Source organism: Colletotrichum jinshuiense, chromosome 6 (assembly GCF_051148585.1).
Source record: "Colletotrichum jinshuiense chromosome 6, complete sequence".
Classification (NCBI taxonomy): Eukaryota; Fungi; Ascomycota; class Sordariomycetes; order Glomerellales; family Glomerellaceae; genus Colletotrichum; species Colletotrichum jinshuiense.
Genome location: NC_139313.1, coordinates 3,662,206 through 3,680,188, shown reverse-complemented (window position 1 = coordinate 3,680,188; position 17,983 = coordinate 3,662,206). Strand labels below are relative to the sequence as shown.

The 17,983-nt window shown below is 48.8% G+C and overlaps 5 protein-coding genes across 5 annotated transcripts; 2 read left to right on the top strand and 3 right to left on the bottom strand.

Annotated features, from left to right (window-relative positions):
* Positions 1-858: 858 nt before the first annotated feature.
* EsH8_VI_000949 (uncharacterized protein) lies at positions 859-2,190 on the bottom strand (the record flags this gene model as incomplete). The annotated part of the gene is made up of 5 exons (XM_083272202.1): positions 859-1,336; positions 1,393-1,587; positions 1,640-1,830; positions 1,889-1,993; positions 2,047-2,190. The coding sequence occupies 5 exons, from the start codon at positions 2,188-2,190 to the stop codon at positions 859-861; spliced, it is 1,113 nt and encodes a 370-aa protein (XP_083127376.1).
* Positions 2,191-3,654: 1,464 nt separating this feature from the next.
* Positions 3,655-4,601, top strand: EsH8_VI_000948 (SDR family NAD(P)-dependent oxidoreductase; the record flags this gene model as incomplete). Its single annotated transcript, XM_083272201.1, has 2 exons — positions 3,655-3,712; positions 3,805-4,601. The coding sequence occupies 2 exons, from the start codon at positions 3,655-3,657 to the stop codon at positions 4,599-4,601; spliced, it is 855 nt and encodes a 284-aa protein (XP_083127375.1).
* Positions 4,602-8,889: 4,288 nt separating this feature from the next.
* EsH8_VI_000947 (POT family-domain-containing protein) lies at positions 8,890-10,926 on the top strand (the record flags this gene model as incomplete). Its single annotated transcript, XM_083272200.1, has 4 exons — positions 8,890-8,921; positions 8,984-9,366; positions 9,439-10,104; positions 10,208-10,926. 4 exons carry the CDS (start codon positions 8,890-8,892, stop codon positions 10,924-10,926), a joined length of 1,800 nt encoding a protein of 599 aa, XP_083127374.1.
* A 1,727-nt stretch (positions 10,927-12,653) lies between these two features.
* Positions 12,654-13,580, bottom strand: EsH8_VI_000946 (uncharacterized protein; the record flags this gene model as incomplete). Its single annotated transcript, XM_083272199.1, has 1 exon — positions 12,654-13,580. One exon carries the CDS (start codon positions 13,578-13,580, stop codon positions 12,654-12,656), a length of 927 nt encoding a protein of 308 aa, XP_083127373.1.
* A 1,642-nt stretch (positions 13,581-15,222) lies between these two features.
* EsH8_VI_000945 (2EXR domain-containing protein) lies at positions 15,223-16,194 on the bottom strand (the record flags this gene model as incomplete). The annotated part of the gene is made up of 1 exon (XM_083272198.1): positions 15,223-16,194. The coding sequence occupies one exon, from the start codon at positions 16,192-16,194 to the stop codon at positions 15,223-15,225; it is 972 nt and encodes a 323-aa protein (XP_083127372.1).
* Between the last annotated feature and the right edge of the window lie 1,789 nt (positions 16,195-17,983).

Sequence of the window (17,983 nt, the reverse complement as noted above, 5' to 3'; positions counted from 1 at the left end):
ATCTTAAGAGATTCAAGTTGTTCCTACGATTCCACAGCAAGATGTACGCATATGAAAGACCATACAGTTCCTATTCCTCATGTAACTAAGTGGCCAACTTCAAATCTTGATCCATAGCGGAAATTTGCCAAATTATAGATGGCACACCAATCCATATGATCTTTGGTGGGAAATCCTTTTCAACCATTTCGTAAAGGTTTGTAACACTTCGGCTCTATTATTGATGTTAGATGACAGGTACCGCGTAAAGTCTCAGCGGTTGAGGGAGGAATACCCGATAGAAAGTAACCAAGATGCCCACATATCCAGCGTTGGAATTCGTCCCTGCTGGCTCTCACCCCTTGACAGTATTTAAGCGCTCTCTTGGAAGTGTCATAAATGCACAGAACCCATGAGCTAGTAGTTTCTGAAATACTGAATCTTAAAGTGAAACCAGGGTGTCACTTTGTGCAGATCCTGCCCGACACAAGTGTAGAGTGAGACACCCCACGTCATGCACGCATCCAGGGGACCCAATGACCAAAGCGAAAATGGACGTCACGACAACATGGGCAAGAATGGAGGCCCAGACAAATCCAACAAAGGACAACTTCGACTTTATCAACCATATGTAATCAAGACTTTTGCGGGTGATACTGGTTTTTTTCTTGGGGGTTAGTTCTCGCAAGCTACAGAAAAACGTCTTCGCACAATGATGTGTCGACACTTGCAAGCTACGGTTTTGAAAGACATGTATGTTATTGCTGACCAGCCAGCTTCACAACGCATATCCAATGCGACTCCCAGTAAAATATATTACAGCCGATGTTTGTCTTGCCCCTCATACACTCGTCAATTATTACCACCTCCTCGTGCAACTTATACAGCACTGTCGCCATGTTTCTTTTCGACCTCCATACCAAACTCCCTCTGCACCCGAATTGCGCCAAAGCCACTCTTGCTCATAATTCTTTTCTGGCTGTGGTCATCAGGCAAGCTCTCGCTGCTAATTTCACCTAGATCCCTGCCATACACCCTCGTTTCGACGCCTGAGCGACTCGCGTTGCTAATATTCTTCTTCGTAGTATCCCTCTCGCCGAGTTCAAGGTAACTGTTTTTGACCGCCGCCGAGGCAGCGGGGTCCTTTGAGGACTTATTTTTTGATCCGGTGAACGACGTAAGACGAGAGAGTGCTCGTTCGAGGAGGGGCCGACAGGCAGGAAGGTTTGCAACCAACATTCCAATGCCTACCTCTGCCTGCGCCCAGGCCAGGATGAGACCAAGGCCCTGGAGGAACTTCGCGGTGTCGTTCATTAAGAGGAGATATTTGAGACGGACGATCGGTGCGACGGATGCACTAATTATTATTAGTATGGAACGGTGAGGTGACAGTGGTCTCCGGCGAGAACTTACAAGAAACCCAGCCCCAGTAGCCCGATAACAGAGGCCTTGACTTTGTTGGCCATTTGCAGTCTCCAGATCAGAGCAAAAGGAAGTACGGCGAATATCCAATCGGTTGAGATGGATACAGCAGCAACTAGGAAGGAGAGGGCTGTTTGGATCTCTCGAGGTTGGCACGTGCCCTCGATTTGTTGATGCCAGTTTTTCCTGAGTCCCATTAGTACGAGTTAAAGGGATGTCAAGTGTATGATAAACTTACTCAACCGGCGAACATTGAAAAAATAGATACATTCCAGTACCTCCGGTGCAAACCGTGACCAGTGCCAAACAAGTGTAAATGATAATTTGGACCCAGCGCTGGCCGTTAGCGATACGGAGTAGAGTGAAACCGAGGGACCATTTCAGGGTGACCAAAGTAAAACACCAGAACTCCTGAAAGACATAGAACCACTGCGTGGGTCAATTCGTTAATCCTCTTGTTTTTTTAACTTTTGAAAAGAAAGCTTACGAAATAGGAGTTGGCCATTTGCTGCTCCGTCAAAGTTGCGTCGAGTTGCCCAACTCCGCTCCATGCCATGCCTATTAGCCCAACCTGGGAAACGGCCCAGACCGGCTTCAATTCGTCAGCTGAGAACATGCTCGAATTTCGGAGTTGGCAAGACATACGATGGTGGCCACCATGGCCCAATCATCCGGCCCCCACGCCTTTCTCTGCGCTCGAATCCAGAACCGCAACACCATGGTAAGAATATCGAATGGCAGCGGCACCAAGACCGCAGCGGCCATATCTTTCGACGTCGCTGCGCCCATATTGACCGATTTGTAGGCTTCGATCACTGAAGAACCTGCTTCGTGCTCTACGCGTTCGTTATAGGGGGGGAGAGAACCACAACAAAGACGGCTAGGGAAGACCAGACCTTAAAGGTCCAGAAATATCATAAAAGAAATACAACTGTACACGAGCAGTCACGAAACTGTCAATTACTTAATAGCGGCCCGATTTCTTTTAACAACCGAAGTGCCCATTGGATCCACCAAACCCCAGCCCAGGATCTCTGCCGTATGGCACTGTGGCACTCCTTGCCACAGAGGGGAAGAACATGGGAAGAGAATTCAACCCCCTTGCACAGCTCAGACAGTTTAATTTCGAAAGCGTCTTGCTGGTGCTTGTTTTATTGTGAATCGCCAATTATGACAAGCATCATCCTCCTCGTCTGTCCGGTCCTGACAGGGACGGAGTTGGCTCCGACAACGTTCACTCACGCCATACTGTTTCTGAAAACACAAGGGTCGAGCCAGTTTTCTTTCGTGTTCCGTCTCGTTGACCTGTCATCTTTCATTCTTACCCTTCGCGACTTGGGGCCTGTAATCTGCGAGCATTTTGCTGAAAGCTCTATAGGAGGCATAACAGGGGCGCCTCTGCCCGGCATTTCTATCCCCAGCGTCGTACTCGATGCTTCGCGAGATCGGTTACTCACGAGTGCGAATTCTCGTCATCCATGCAATGTAGTATTTTATCCCACTGGCTCGAAACGTTTCGCCCCCGTTTAAGTCAGATCTATACTCTATTCGGAAGATCGCTTCCGAGGATCGGGGAGTTCTTCAACGCCTTCCGGCGGTGTCAAGTTGCGCAGCGTCTTGGCTTAACCGTAATAGTGGGTCATATTCTTCAACACTGTGCCAACACTCGTGGAGGCTTGAATTTAGTAGTACCCATAGTTCCCACAATACCCCTCCATAGTGTGCAACCGAGGACAAGTATCAATGCAAAGGTCGTGGTAAGGGGCTTCATGAAGTTTTCGGTACTAAAAACATCGTGTCATTGATCCAGTTGCCCGGTAGGCTGGAAGATGTCTCGATACAGTTTGTGTAGAGATTCTCAACCAGTCTAACTTGTCTGCCCGATGAGAGAAATTGAATCCTCCGCTGGCTTGAATGCCAAGTATTTGATGCCTGCAGGTTTCACGGCAGATGTATGCATATTGAGATCGGCAAATCCTTTGGCAGTTGACGTGGCTACGTGGAGACTAACGGTTGCTAATCCTGCTCGACCCCTGATCTTTACTCCTGTTCGGAATCCACTCACCAAGCGGCCCGGCGGCATTGACCAGTAGACTAGTTCATAAAGTGGATATCATGGTATATGAACACTGGGTAGAGGCAAGGGCGGCGAGACATGATATATAAAGCACACATTTCATCACGTGGAGAGAGGGATATACTCCCTGCCTCCATGCCACATTGTTATCCCGATTCTTCTGAAATCCGAGAAAAATGGCTCCTTTCAGGGTTTTCGAAGGCAAGCTTGCCATTGTTACTGGCGCTTCGCGAAGTATGTCTTTTAACTCTCCGGGACACCGATGGGCTATCCTTATCCAGGATCCGAGATTTGCCATGAGATGACCACAAGCTGACCTGTTCAAGGCTTCGGTGCTGTTCTCGCCGAGCACTTTGCGAGCAGAGGTGCCAACGTTGTAATCAACTACGCCACCGAGGGTTCAACAGCCAAGGCTCAAGACCTCGCGAAAGACTTTGAGACCAAGTACAACGTCAAGGCTCTCCCTGTCCAAGCCGATCTGAGCAAGCCTGAGGCTCCGCAACAGCTCGTTGATGCCGCAAAAGCACACTTCACCGATGCCAACGGCAAGTTTCAAATTGACATCATTGTCAACAACGCCGCCACCGTAAACGCGCAAGGCATCGACCAGTTGGATCTCGATCTCTTCGATGCTACTTTCAACCTGAACTGCAAGGCTCCCGCCTTACTCGTCAAGGCTGCCTTCCCCTACCTGCCCACTGACCGCTCTGGTCGTATTGTCAACATTTCCAGCGCCACTACAACCTGGGGTGTCTGGTGGCAGACCTCTTACGCGGGTACCAAGGGAGCTATCGAGGCTATGACCCGTGTTTGGGCTCGCGAGCTGGCTGAGAGGGCCACAGTCAATGCCGTTGCCCCCGGACCCATGGACACCGGCTTGTACTCCGGTTTGCCCGATGAGCCTCGCGAAGCTCTTCGGCCGTTGAACAACCTCACGCCTCTTGCCAAGGCCAGACCCGGCGTTGACACCCAGGAGGTTCTCGATTTGGCGCAGAGCATTGGTGGGCGCCCTGGCTACCTGGAGGAAGTCGCCGGTATTGTGGGTGTTGTGTGCTTGCCCGAGAGTGGATGGATGACAGGCAACCTTGTGGGTGCCAGTGGAGGCGGTGCCTTTGTTCGGTAAGTGGGTTGAATTAAACAGGACAATGCATTGTTGGTGTTTGGAGCGAGGATAGTCTTTTCGGTTCAGGCATGTGATTGGATCAAGATCGACGTAGACATGGCCATGGACACCAAATCCAGGGATCCTTCAAAGAATACATAAAGGAGAATTCCTTCAATTGGCGAGAATATCAAACTAGAATATCAATAGAGTTTGCCAGGATTCGACGAAGGTGTTGCAGAATCATCTGTAACTGGGTTTGAGGGGAACCTAGGTAGTTGAAGCGAGAATATTGACTGGTGTGACGAACTGCCGACATGCGGATTTGAACCCCGGTAAGGTAGTCTGCATCGCTTAAGAATCTGGTCGATGGTCGCCGAAACCCCTTTTCTGTTGCCTGCCAAAGTTTCAGGGGTGTGAAAGATTCTCCCCTACCGTGACTTTGAAGTCGGCCTAGTAAAGCTAGCCTTCAACCCTAAGAAGTATTCGAAATCCTTGCAGAGGATGTTAGCCTTCCTCTTATGGAATTCCCGAGTGCATTCAATACTGGAGATCATACGATTTCTAGCAGGGGCATTTCCACCGGTATGCATCGGCAGAATGTCATCTCATACCAATATCGGATATGTACCAGATTGTCCCTGACAGTTTATTAGTCTTACAACTGTCTGATTATTGGGCCGATGATTTCCATGTAACCCTCCTTCACATTGGCATAGGGCGTAATGTAATTTTGGTTGTTTCTACACCAATCTTACTTCACTCTTGCTCTTTTGATACTCCCTTGAGAGATCAATGTGACACGTATTAATCTCTGCAGGCAAATTAGTTACATTAAATGTAGAATATTGCTTTATTTGTAGCACTTCAGCATCGGGTCTGTCACGACTTTCAACCCTGTTGGCGTTGGGTTCTGCATTACACCAGAAGCCTTACGCATTCTTTGAATAGTGAATCGCCTAATACATCTAAAATTTCCCATGCAGCAATATTGGAAGCCGAGGTGCTGCCTAACTCTCGTAGGGGAACACTGATCCTATCCGTCCGACTTTGACCACGCAAAACAACTAGCATTTTACATTTCATTATAACAGTGACCAAAGACAACTTTATTAAATCCCTAAACAGACTTAATTCTTTGGATATTTTTGAGCTTTGTTCCTAATCATTTACGCTCTTGATCCCTCTCGGATATGTTTATGGTTTTGTAAGACTAAGAACAATCAGCTTGGGGTCAGTTTATATATCGTCGTCGGCAGCCCGGAGGTAGAATTGCCGAACTCCGTCTGCTGCCGCTTCTCGCATCAGCCAATAGTTCGGAAAGCCATTTCTTTAACTGTTAGAAAACGTGTACCCCTAATTTCCGCGCATTATAGTCTCATTTTCATTGTACAAATATGTTCAGAGTTATGGTAGCTGGGTACAACACCGCCACAATACTACCAACTGCGCCGAGGGGAACATGCAAACTATTTCATCCACCATATATATTTCAGCTTATGTTTATAAGTTAGATATTAGGTGTGACTAGAGGTTTTAGATTTGGTAGTTATTGGAGTCTTCTCCTATAGAAGACGGAGTTGAAAAACATTGATATGTTCTAGCAGGTATGTATCCTGAAGCTAACGAGACGCAAGAGCGTACGGCGGTCAGACAAGATGAAGTCAATCCCCTCCAGAATTTCTACTAAATAATATCAATATGCAGCAAGAGCAATAACAGCAGGAATTTGTCCCTACGAGTTCTTCTAGGTCTGTTCAGGCGAATGGAAACATTTTCGGACTGGCTGGAATAACTTGGAGCAGGGAGGAGTCAGTCACTCTCAGGACCTGACCCGTAGCGTACGTTTACTGCAGTTAATATGAAAATAATGCTTTGTATGGGTGCTTGATGGATAGTCATACACAGCCTTTCTCCATTCCATTAATGGCTAGAAGGATTGGTTTCTGGCCGTTTCATGTATATAAAATATTGTTTAAATAGTCCTTTTATATAGAATGTTAATATTCTCAGAATCTTTCTTTTGTGCCATGGATCATTCAAACAGTCTACGTTCAAAGTTCTTTACTCATGGAATAGGTCTAAACGTGCAAGAAAATGAAATTTTTGTAGATACACAAAATTTGACCTCCTATCGATATCTGAGCAAACAACAGCACCACATGACCACATTTTATAAATCTCTATACAACTTCAACTGCCCAAGCACAACTTCACATATTGAGTCTGTAACTACTTACCTCTACTACTCATACAGAATGACCCACCAAAATTAAACCAATGCAATCTCAACCAGCCTACTGAAGTCTTTGGTTGACCCTTGCCTATATCTAGATTAAGACGTACAGTTTCATCGGGAGAAAGTGTAGGGTAGAGTTTTCTTATCAGACTACGTCATCGGTGGTTTCTATTTGTAAGATGCAAAGGGCATCATGGAGTTATGGTTTCTCCATGGCCTTTGACTGGTTAACAAACCTAGCCCGTTGGTCGACGTAAAGGCCTTTCAAGCTGCTTGTGGTCCACTAACTGTGATGGGGTTTGAGATGGAGATGGCTCCGGTTAGTCGGAGACATAGGTTTCCGATGCGGAGTGGCAATCAAGCCAACACGATACTTTAATGGGTCTTGAACTGGATCGTCATATCCCCGGAAGCCCCGCCTCAACTTTCTTATGTGCAAATACTGTAGTGCCCTCCACTATTTAGACTACTCGCAGAGGCTCAGGGTTCTACATGCAATAGTTTTCATCTTGTCTTTATTATGCGGCTGACTTCAGATGACTCACCTGTCACCAAGGATGTTGCTCAGCCAGCCAGCCCCTTATCACGAGCCAGAATGAATAGGATTGCCAGTGAAGTGAAGTTCACCTTTGCTTTGTAATTGCCCGTGAGTTAACAATACGATGACACCATGTCCATGCTTAAGGTAATCAACCCATGTAAGTCTGCCTACCCCTCACTGCGACAAAGCTTTCGCATCATGAGACATGAGTTCTCTCGTGGAGGAAGAGATTCAGATTATGGCTTACTTCCGCATACAAGGCCAGTGCAATCAGAAATTCGAATTATTTTAATTTATTACTATAACTCCTAAAACACTATCCATTTCCACGGTCGAGCAAAAAAAATATTTACTATCGTTTGGTTGATGCCCACGGTCAATGGGTTCGAACTTTCACCTTGGGTGTTTGAACTGAGGACTAGTGGCTGGTGTCATCAAAGCCCGAGGAACGGCAGTCCACTTAGCATGTATTCAATTCCGCTCCTCCCTTTGAAGACAACAGACCATTTTTTAGCGTTGTCCCTCGACCGCCTTCCATAATCCACACCTCGGCAAAAAGAAGTGCCGCTGTCAATTTGTTGGGATTCCTGAGGACAAAGAAGCATTGCTCATCTTTGAAATGAATAGTTCAATGCAACGGAATTTGGCTTGTTGATCCACAGATACCCAGCATGGAGCTGCATCCGAGACGAAACCCAGCCACATTCTACACAAACCAAAGTGCGGCGTAGAGCAAGAACTCTTGAAAAATGCACCCAGTACTCGGTTGGGAATGCAATCGTTGTAGTCTCAGACGGCCTGGATAAATACTTACGTTTACCTAATTCTGAATGACTGCAATAGAGAGTGACGATACTGTCAAACACACCCCAAAAAACTTGTACAAGAGCTTCCGCCCGTTATCACGCCTGTTCCTGCAGCTAGCAATAGACCTGCATGACGCTCCCTCGCCTGCATCGTGGCGTTTGCGGAGTAGCGTGATAAAAAGCCCCAATCCCCAGATTCAAACGGTTCGGTGTTGGACCTCGGCATCATCAGCATTAACTAATACCGGCGATGTAGTTGAGGCCAATAGGAGGCTGAGAATTATGGCCGCTTTATTCCCCTTAACCTCGCTTGGCGCCACCCGTTCGGGCCTTTTGCCAAGATCTCCACTCTTTGTTCTCGTATATTACCCGATGTGTCCGCTATTATCAATCAAAAGATCGGTTCACTCGGCCGAGTGGAGTACGGCAGGTGGTTCGGTCTTCGGCTTGTGGCGTGTGGTTGCAAAAGTTCCTGGGGCAAGTTCCCAACTAAGGCAAGAGTTTTAGAGTGGAAACCTGGATATGGCGGCGAACACCTCGGAGTCGACCGAGCCCGAGGGTAAGGGCATGCTTCTAGTGGTGATACTAATGAGGCTCCATGCTCCCCACTAAGCCTGCCTTTGGACCTTTTCTCGAAATTTTCTTCTTCTTCTCCCTCTCCTCCTACCTTCTCTTGGTTCAGCTTCTCTATCGGGCCTGTCTTGAGATATCCATTGCGTAAAAATGGCCCAGAATCACGAGGATACGGCCGCCGAGTACGTAACAATGCGCATACCGTCGGTACTCTAAGAACCTTCACTGACACTCGTACCCGCAGGCTCCACGAGACGTTTGGTGAGCGCGTGCCAAACAAGGAGATGACTGACCTTGCGGGAGGTTACATCACACCGGCCAACCCAGAGAAGAATCAGCCGGTGTCCCCCAGCAATGCCGACTCTGAGTCAGGCCCAACGCCAGATGGTGATGAGCCCAATGAGTACGAGAGGGGAACCCTGCGTCGCATTGGAGAGAATCTGCCCGCTTCTGCCTTCCTTATTGCTGTCGTTGAGCTTACAGAGCGCTTTACCTACTATGGCGCGCAAGGACTGTTCCAAAACTACATCAGCAATGACGTCAACGGTGCCGATGGTCCCAAAGGTTTGGGAATGGGCCACCAGGCTGCAACTGGTTTGAATCTATTCTTCCAATGGTTCTGCTATGGTATGTTACCGTTTGCCTCCATCAGTAATATCTTGCAATTACTAGGACATTGTGACTAATACATCCGCTCAGTCACGCCGATTTTGGGCGCCATCATTGCTGATCAGTACCTGGGCAAGTACAAGACCATTTTGGTCTTCTGTGGCTTCTACTGGGTTGGTCTGGTCATCCTATGGACTACCTCGCTCCCTGTTGCCATGGAGAATGGTGCTGGCAAGGCCGGTTACATTGTCTCCATCATCGTCATTGGACTGGGAACAGGAGGAATCAAGTCCAACATTGCTCCTCTGATCGCTGACCAGTACCAACGTCGCGTCATGGCCGTAAAGACGGAGCCGAGCGGCGAGCGTGTTATTCTTGACCCCGCCGTCACTTACCAACGCATCTACATGATCTTTTACTGGTGCATCAACTTGGGATCGCTTTCCTTGATGGCTACACCTTTTATGGAGAAGTACACGGGCTTTTGGACCGCTTACCTGATGTGTTTCTGCGTCTTCAACATTGGTATCGCGACCCTTGTGCTACGTCGCAAGACTTTTGTCAACCGTCCACCACAGGGATCCGTCATCACTGATGCCTTCAAGGCACTTGGTATGATGATCGCTGCCCGTAACATGGATGCTGCTAAGCCATCATGGCGTGCGGCAAATGGAAAGGAGAAGCCTGTTCCTTGGAACGATCACTTTGTTGATGAGCTCAAGCGCGCTCTCAGAGCCTGCAAGGTGTTCGTGTTTTGTAAGTTGCCACCCTCTTGGCCGAGCTACACTCTTGTGAACTTTGCAGCTTTCACTTCACTCAATACATTTTTCTGGACCTCAAACTAACAAGCCTTTTCTAGATCCTATCTTCTGGGTCTGCTACGGACAGTTCTCTACCAACTTTGTTACTCAAGCAGGACAAATGGAGGGACATGGCATGCCGAACGATTTCATGCAAAACTTTGACCCCATTTCGATTTTGGTGTTTACCCCAATTCTTGACAAGGTCGTCTACCCGCTCCTGCGCAAGGTTGGCATTGAGCTCAAGCCCATTATGCGCATTACCATTGGTTTCTGGCTTGGCGCTATCTGCCTTGCCTACGCAGCCATCGTCCAGCATCTCATCTACAGTGCTGGACCCTGCTACGGATCTCCTGGTAACTGTCCCGAGGGAATTAGCGGAGGTGCTTCGCTACCCAACCACGTCCACATTGCTGTTCAGACGCCTGCCTACGTCTTCATTGGACTTTCCGAGATCTTTATTTCGGTTACTGGTCTTGAGTACGCCTACACCAAGGCCCCGCCTAACATGAAGTCTTTCGTCCAAAGTATTTACCTTTTCACGAATGCTTTTGGCTCTGCTATTTCTGAGGCTCTTGTTTCAGTCGCCGTCGATCCCAAATTCTTGTGGATGTACACCGGAGTGGCATGCTCCTCATTCGTGGTGGGAATCATCTTCTACTTCACCTTCCGTCACTACGACGATGAGGAGGACCAGATGTATGAGCTTGATCGTGAGCAACCCGTCTTGGGCAAAGAGAATGAGAAGGAGGTTGAGGAGTTATCCTCTTGTATATGAAATGTGCGCTGCAACGAGCGGTGGAGCGGTCATTGCATTTAATGTCGACAGTTGACGGCCATACTATGTATATATGTTATGATTAATTAAGATGTATGATAACGGGTGTGGCTTTTCTAAAGAGTTAAGATACCTTTGGGCTTAATTGAATACACTTGTGTAATTCATAAAACCTTTGTTATATAATTATCATCTCATTGACATCAACATGAAATCAGCGGAAAGCCGATGAGCACCTAGAAATTGCAACTCCGAAAACTAGTGGGGCAATGATACTTTTGTAACAACAGACCATTGGGTTAGGGAGCCATATTGGCTAATATTGCACCTTCTAGCGTATGCCATGAATGCTCTTCAACTTCTATTCAGTTGGCACGCCCTTTGAAGCCTGTTCCGTCACATGCCCTAAATATCTAGGGCCTTAAATCCGAAATGTAGTTGCGAGTATCCTTTTGTATAGATGTAGTATTAAACACGCATTGGATTTTCCTCTTCAGCTATTGCAGTGGGCCTAAGGTTGTATCGGCCAACAACTGTCTCTGTTGAAACCTTATGAAGCATTGTGCCAGTTAAAGTCCACTTGCTGGTGATTCTATGCCCAAGGGGTATACAGGTGAGCAGCACGTCGTCAGCTCTACCCACGACCCTTATGAGAAGTATACACCTATGATAATGAGCCTAGGCTCTACGACTGCGTATAGCGCGCTGAGACAAGCCCTACGCATACATGATTTGAATGACGATAAGAGAATGATCAATGGCGGGTTTTCGACGAAACATGATCGATACGAGATAGCTGGCTGGTGTTTGAGCATGCAAATCATCCACTCTTTTTTTTTTTTTCAAAAATACAGACACAAAAATGCAAAATGAGAGGGACGAGACTCGAACTCGCGCGGGTTGCCCCACCAGGAAACAGATGTTAAGCTGACCTTAACCTGGCGCCATAACCAACTCGGCCACCCTCCCATGAAGCTGTTGATGATTTAGGTCTGCCGAGTTGTGGCTATGGAGCGGAGTTGGCTAGGGCTTCGTGACGATGGGTCATTTGGAAAATTGGAAGAGTGGAGGCGTGCCTCTGTATCCTAACCAGAAGTGTGGACCAACAGAGTCTAGTATGCCTCTCCCGGTAACTTGGTGGACACAAAGTTTCAGACTGCGGTCATGGTCGCTTGTTGATTGATCGTCCGCTGATAATACGGATGTTGGTGGTTGTGACAGTCGAAGCATTGCTCGTTCTTAATATCACCCGCATCTACGGTCTGAATCAGGGTCAAATGTATTGGTGCATCGAAGCTTGTCTCTAAGACCGTTCAAAGGAGAACATGGTGCTATCATTATATCACGGAATTGAAATGTTGTCACTGGCTCTGTGTAGCCGGCCATCGTCTTACATGCCTATCATTTGAGCTTCGAAGCCAATTCATTCATATCAAAACAACATATCAATGTACGACACGGAAGTAATTTAAGCCGCGGCACAAGCAGGTCCCCATCATGACGCAATGGAATATGCTCAAACTCAAAGCTGCCGAACCAGGCTCCTAACTCACAATTAATTCGAAACTCTGAATCTGATCAGGAACGTCGGGTTCAACGTTGTTGGGTTTGATGGATGACTATTTGTCTACATGGACATCAGTACCAGTACCTGCATGCATTACTTCGTATCGAGACTCAGATGCAAATATTCTCTGACCTTATCACGCCTCTTAATCGCTCCCCCTTTACTGGAAGACAGCAGCAAGTGCGCCAGCATAATCGGTATAAGAGGAATCCATTTTCTCAATGTCGTAGTCATTCCAATATCCGCCACCGGCAACTTCGTATTGTGAATACCAGTTGGCAAATCTCTGCTGAGCCTGAGCCGCCGTGGTGCCCTGCGACGGCTTTGCATCATTGATGACCCAGACAAGCGGGATCACCTTCATGCCAAGCGTATTCTGCCACGTCCCGGGGTTGTTGCTAGCTCCACCGTCGTAAACCTGCAAGTACACGCGGTCGAACAATCCGGGAGCAGCGGCGTCAATCTGCCGCTTGAAGTTGGCCCAGAAGCCGCTGTTGGTGTACGGCGCGATGGAATACTGGTACCCTATTGTGCCGAGCATCTGAGCGAAACTGACTGTGCTTGACACATGATAAACACCCTCATCGTCGTTATTGAACGCATCGAGGTCCCAAGCCGTTTTCAGGGCCTGGAAGTTCCTGTACAATACGGTGTCGGCTCCCGTCCCAGTTGCACCGATCAAGTCGCGAATGTTCTGGAACGTTGTGTCATGCGACACCAGCGAGACCTCCACTCTGTCAATGTTCGTCTTGCCGGTCTTGAACGATTGGATCTTGTCCGCCAGCGCCGTTCCGCCGATGTACGAGCCGTTGGTTACCACGGGCGCGTCGACGGCCTCGCCCGCGTCTCCTGTCGAGTAGTACACAAGGTCGCCGTTGGCAAGAACGCCGATCCGAAAAATGACCAGCGTGTCGAAGCCCGAGGTTTTCAGGGCTGTTGTGTTGGATTGCAAGACGTCTTTGAAAAGGAAGATGCTCTTCACATTCGTATCGGCTGCCGCGTAGACAGAGAGAGAGCCGTGAATGGAAGAGAAGCACAGCAATGCCCATGCCACGGCGTGGAAGCCAAAGTTTTTGAAGCTCCTCATTTTGCGCCCTGTTTGATGCTTTCATGTAGATAAGGACCGCGGGAAATCACTCATTCATATAGGACATCCCCCAGATGTTTACGGGGATCCCATCCACAGGCCGCACGAGCAACCTGCAGCCAGCCCATGCTCATGATCAAGCCTGTCTTCTCCCGCCCGAATAGAAACGCGGACGTAACGTAGCAACTGCAATGTAACCGCAAACCAGGGCTTTGTAGAACCACTGTTACTCTGTCGTTTTTTGTTGATTGGCCAAGGCCCCGCATTCGCTGCATTGCACCTCACTCGGAATTACTGAGGTTATTGCGCCGAGTGATTGCGAACCGGCCGAGATAGCATGTTTTCATCATGTTGAGCGGACCTTGCAACCCCCCAGCCCCCCCAAAGTCAGGTTCAACTCTTGATAATGCAACCGTCGTCATGCGCCAACAAGATAGTATCGGGAAGTTACTGTGAAGACGCGAGGGAAATTGTCTTGGCTTCCCCGCTTGTGAATTCCTACCTTCCTATAACAGTTCACATAACCGCCAATCGAGTTCATTACCGCCCCTCTTCGTGGGCAAGATTGGCCTTTGTGTTTGGCGACGAACGGTAAACTTTTGGGCGTTGATCGAGCCCCATGAGTTTCTTCGTTTCACTACGAGAATACCTCCATTTTGTTACAGTCACGCTTAGGTAGGCTGAACATGCCAGAAACATTTCAAGGTTTACCTAATCTCTTTATTCACTGCAAATCTCCAGAACCTTTCTTTTTTCATTCGTATATCATCACTACCCTCTCAAATTGAGGGCTCATCGGGTTTGCGGTCAAAGGTCGCCCTCATGAAGCACTACACATATTTAGCGGATCATCTGATAAATGATGAGGTGAGTATTCAACGTACGAAGTGTTTCAAATTCTTCAGTTAAGCACGGCATGTTCTAGAATGAAGATCTTGAATTTGGAAGCACATCCCGTGGCTTAATGAAGTGCGTCAAGGCTGTGGTAGTGTAGAATCAAGCGCGTCTTCGGTCAAAGGACGTCCCAGTGAATTAGCCGTGATAACAGGCAAAGATTAATAAAGACCATACTGTCCTCTTCAAACCCAGTGTTTTTCATTACAACCAACTCCGCTCATGTTTCCAGCCACAAAGAACCTGAGGCGAGAAACGCATGGTGACCCAGTCCTTACATAAATGAACAAGCCACTGGTCTTCTCGGAGTTGAGGAACACTTGACTTGCGTCTGAAATGGCAGTTCTTATAGCAAAAGCCTCACCCGCGGCATAGGCCCACTCACACTGCACGCTGTAGGCAGAACAAGCCATCGTAACTCAGCGCGAAGCCATTTCAGTTGTGTCACCGCCGGTGGCCTGTTGAAGTTATGCTTCCAGCTGCTTCTCTTGGCATCCTGTCTTCACTCCTTTCCGACGTTTTTCACTCCAAAGAAAGTACACATCGCAGCTTTTTATACCATGGTTACTTCAAGGCGGTAGAAGCCATCGAGGCCAACAGTTCTACTTCATAAGCTGTCCACACTGATGAAGGAGCACCCGTTATGTTATCCCATGAAACAGGCCTAGCTAGATACAACATTGAGAAGTTTGTCCTATTTTCTCTCCTATAACTTGTAGTTTCCCGTCGTACTTCCCGTTACACCATACTAGTCTTTCCTGCACACAAGAACACGCACGTAATCCTCAACGTCGAAAAGCTCCTGTTGCTCCTGTCGCCCTGGGACCCATACGTTCCGCTTCAACCCCGCCAAGGACGACCCCCATTGACGGTTTACCGTACGGATAAAGCCCCATGGGCCGGCTGAGCTTCCTGGCTGGGATCTGTTGGTATCGCGTCTTCCAACCTCCCAAAACTTACACCCGTCGCCGCGAAACTTTGGCGCCGCCTCTATCCCATGTTTGAGACTCGAGCTGTAGTCGATGAGGTAGAGCGTGGCGGGTAAGAGGCCGATAAGTATCATTTCGAGCAGAAATAGAAAGCACGCTCGAGGTCCTGCCTGCCTCTTCACATCGTGCGTGGTCGCCGTTCTCGGAACAATGGACCAGGCCCCGTCAAATTCGAGTGCGATGTGGAAAGGCGCGGATCCGTTCCCGTTGGCCCTCACATGCTGCAGCATGAGCTGTATGTCGCACAGATCCTTCCAGACCATTTGCTCTTCGCTCGCCGCGACTTGGAAGCACATTAGATCGCGGTGCGTGAGCACCCCGGGCGCCCACCCACCTGGTGGCGCACCCAAGCACCGGCCCATTCCGGCTAAGCCGCAGCTTTGGGGAGAGTTGCCTGACTTGCGGCACGCGTTTTCGAAGTGCTTCCGGGCCACGTTTCTCGACTCTCTGCAGGCAGCCCAGAGCTCCTTGTCGATGAGGTATGTCGATGGGTTCCTCTGCCCCCATGGATGCTGCTGTTCGGCAGCGAACGTGGGAGGCGCCAGGAAGTACCCCCTGCTACCGAGGCCTACATGTGAGACGAATCTGTCCCCTTCTCCCACCGAAGTGGCCGGCCGCTCTTTCAATGAAAAAAAGTGAACACCGGGCACGGCGGGCCGGAGAGCCGACTCCCAGATTTGGAGCCGCAGCTCGGCCGGGAGCTCCAAAAACAGATGGAATGCTGTTGCCATGGTGCTTCTGCCGCCGTTGTTCCGTCTTGTCACACGATGGATTCTCCAGCGCGACTCAGTGTTTCCGAGATTTTGATGGCGCGGAATTTATTCTGGGTTGGCATCGAAGTTCTTGCGAGGGTTTGCTGGATTTATGGCTGACATCGGCAGATCGATCTGTCGCCATAGCGGAGAATGGTTGAGTGAATGCTGAGAGACTTCGGACATGATCTGGGAGCTCCCCACACCATTACCACGTCTATAACTCGAGGGGTTTTGGGACCATTGTGGATAGACGCTTTTTTCTTGCCTTCAAGTTTGTCTTTCAAATTTTTGCCTGAAAATTCGAAGCGGCGTGGCACGGAAACGGGTCACGTCCTTGGCTGTCGTCAACTTTCAGCACGGCCTCATCTCACTCCGGAGCTGGCCCCTAAACCAAACCACTGAAACTGTCTTCGATATAGCAGTGAACTTAAAGTATGTTTATGGCGTTGAGAATGCATAGAGAATTCCATTCATGTAGAGCATTCAAAAGAAAATGACCGTACCAGTTTGGAATCCGAGTCACGCCAGGCACACAAAACGCATACCATCGACGTTGAATGCCGAAACCAGAGAATATAATCTCTGGCGTGCTGATATGACCTTTAACATTATTACTATCCTGACTTCCCAAAGGGACATGGCTTTAAGTACTCAAGTCGAAAACGCCTGGGAGTTGTGGACCCAGAGAACTCCGAGACGAAGAGCATGGCAGAAACAGCATACGAGTCTGACGCACAGTATTGGTCGATTTGGTGTAGAAGTGTTGTTTTCCGATTTGCGCGTTCAATTGCAGTCTAGAGCCCGTATGATACGACTCTTCTACGGCAGGGAATGTAGGTCTGTCGCGCCCGAGTCGTTCAACTCATTAGCCGAAATAGCAAGAATCATGCTACTCTCATGCTAGATCATGAAGCATGCTGTTGATCAGACCCAGCCGTAGACGTCTGCACTCACACCGCGTTACTCACCACCGAAGCTCGTCGAGAGACACTGTCGACTTAACCAGTCGGAGAGCCGGCCGTACTGTCCACCATCCTCGGGATTATCAAACCCAAGACCCCAACGTCAGGCGTGCAGACAACCCCCTCAGATCCTGCAGTACCTTCTTTAAGCTACCGAAAATGCCGATTGGCGGAAGAAAGCGGGGAATCAAGTTAATTCCAGATGCTGTCAACTTGTGAGCTGCGAAAGACCACTTGGCTAACCCCCATCGGCGACGTGAAAAACCTTACGAGGCCAACGTTTGGGCCATCTTCATGCACGTCATTTTCAGCAACCATCCTATTCATCGCAAAACCAAAACGCTCATGTGCCTCTCCGTCTCCAAAGCTTGCCCCCTGAGCGCCCAGATACTTCGTTTAATGACTTACTTCCTGTGCCCAGGGTGCAGGCGGGACCAAACTTAAAATCCCAAGGCTGTGACAAGCGCCGGGTCCCCGCGGGCCTTGTTTTCGTTCTGTTGTCCCATGTTTGCTATAAACTGCTCTCAGAACCCCTTGGATCCCCGTGACAAGGACAAACGGGAGGGGAGTCTTTTTGGACCTAACCATTGAGACCATGGTTCATAAACAGCCCGTCAAACTATGTGAGCATCAACTCATAAGCATTCCATTACTTCATGTCGCATCCCGGTACGTGCGTAAATGTACAAACCCCAGCCCAAGACGACCATAGCCGCCCCTCCAGGGCGTCGCACATCGCTCGGCGGCGGCAGTCATCTCTCTATTCCAACTCCCGCCATCTATTTCGCGTCCTCGGTATACCC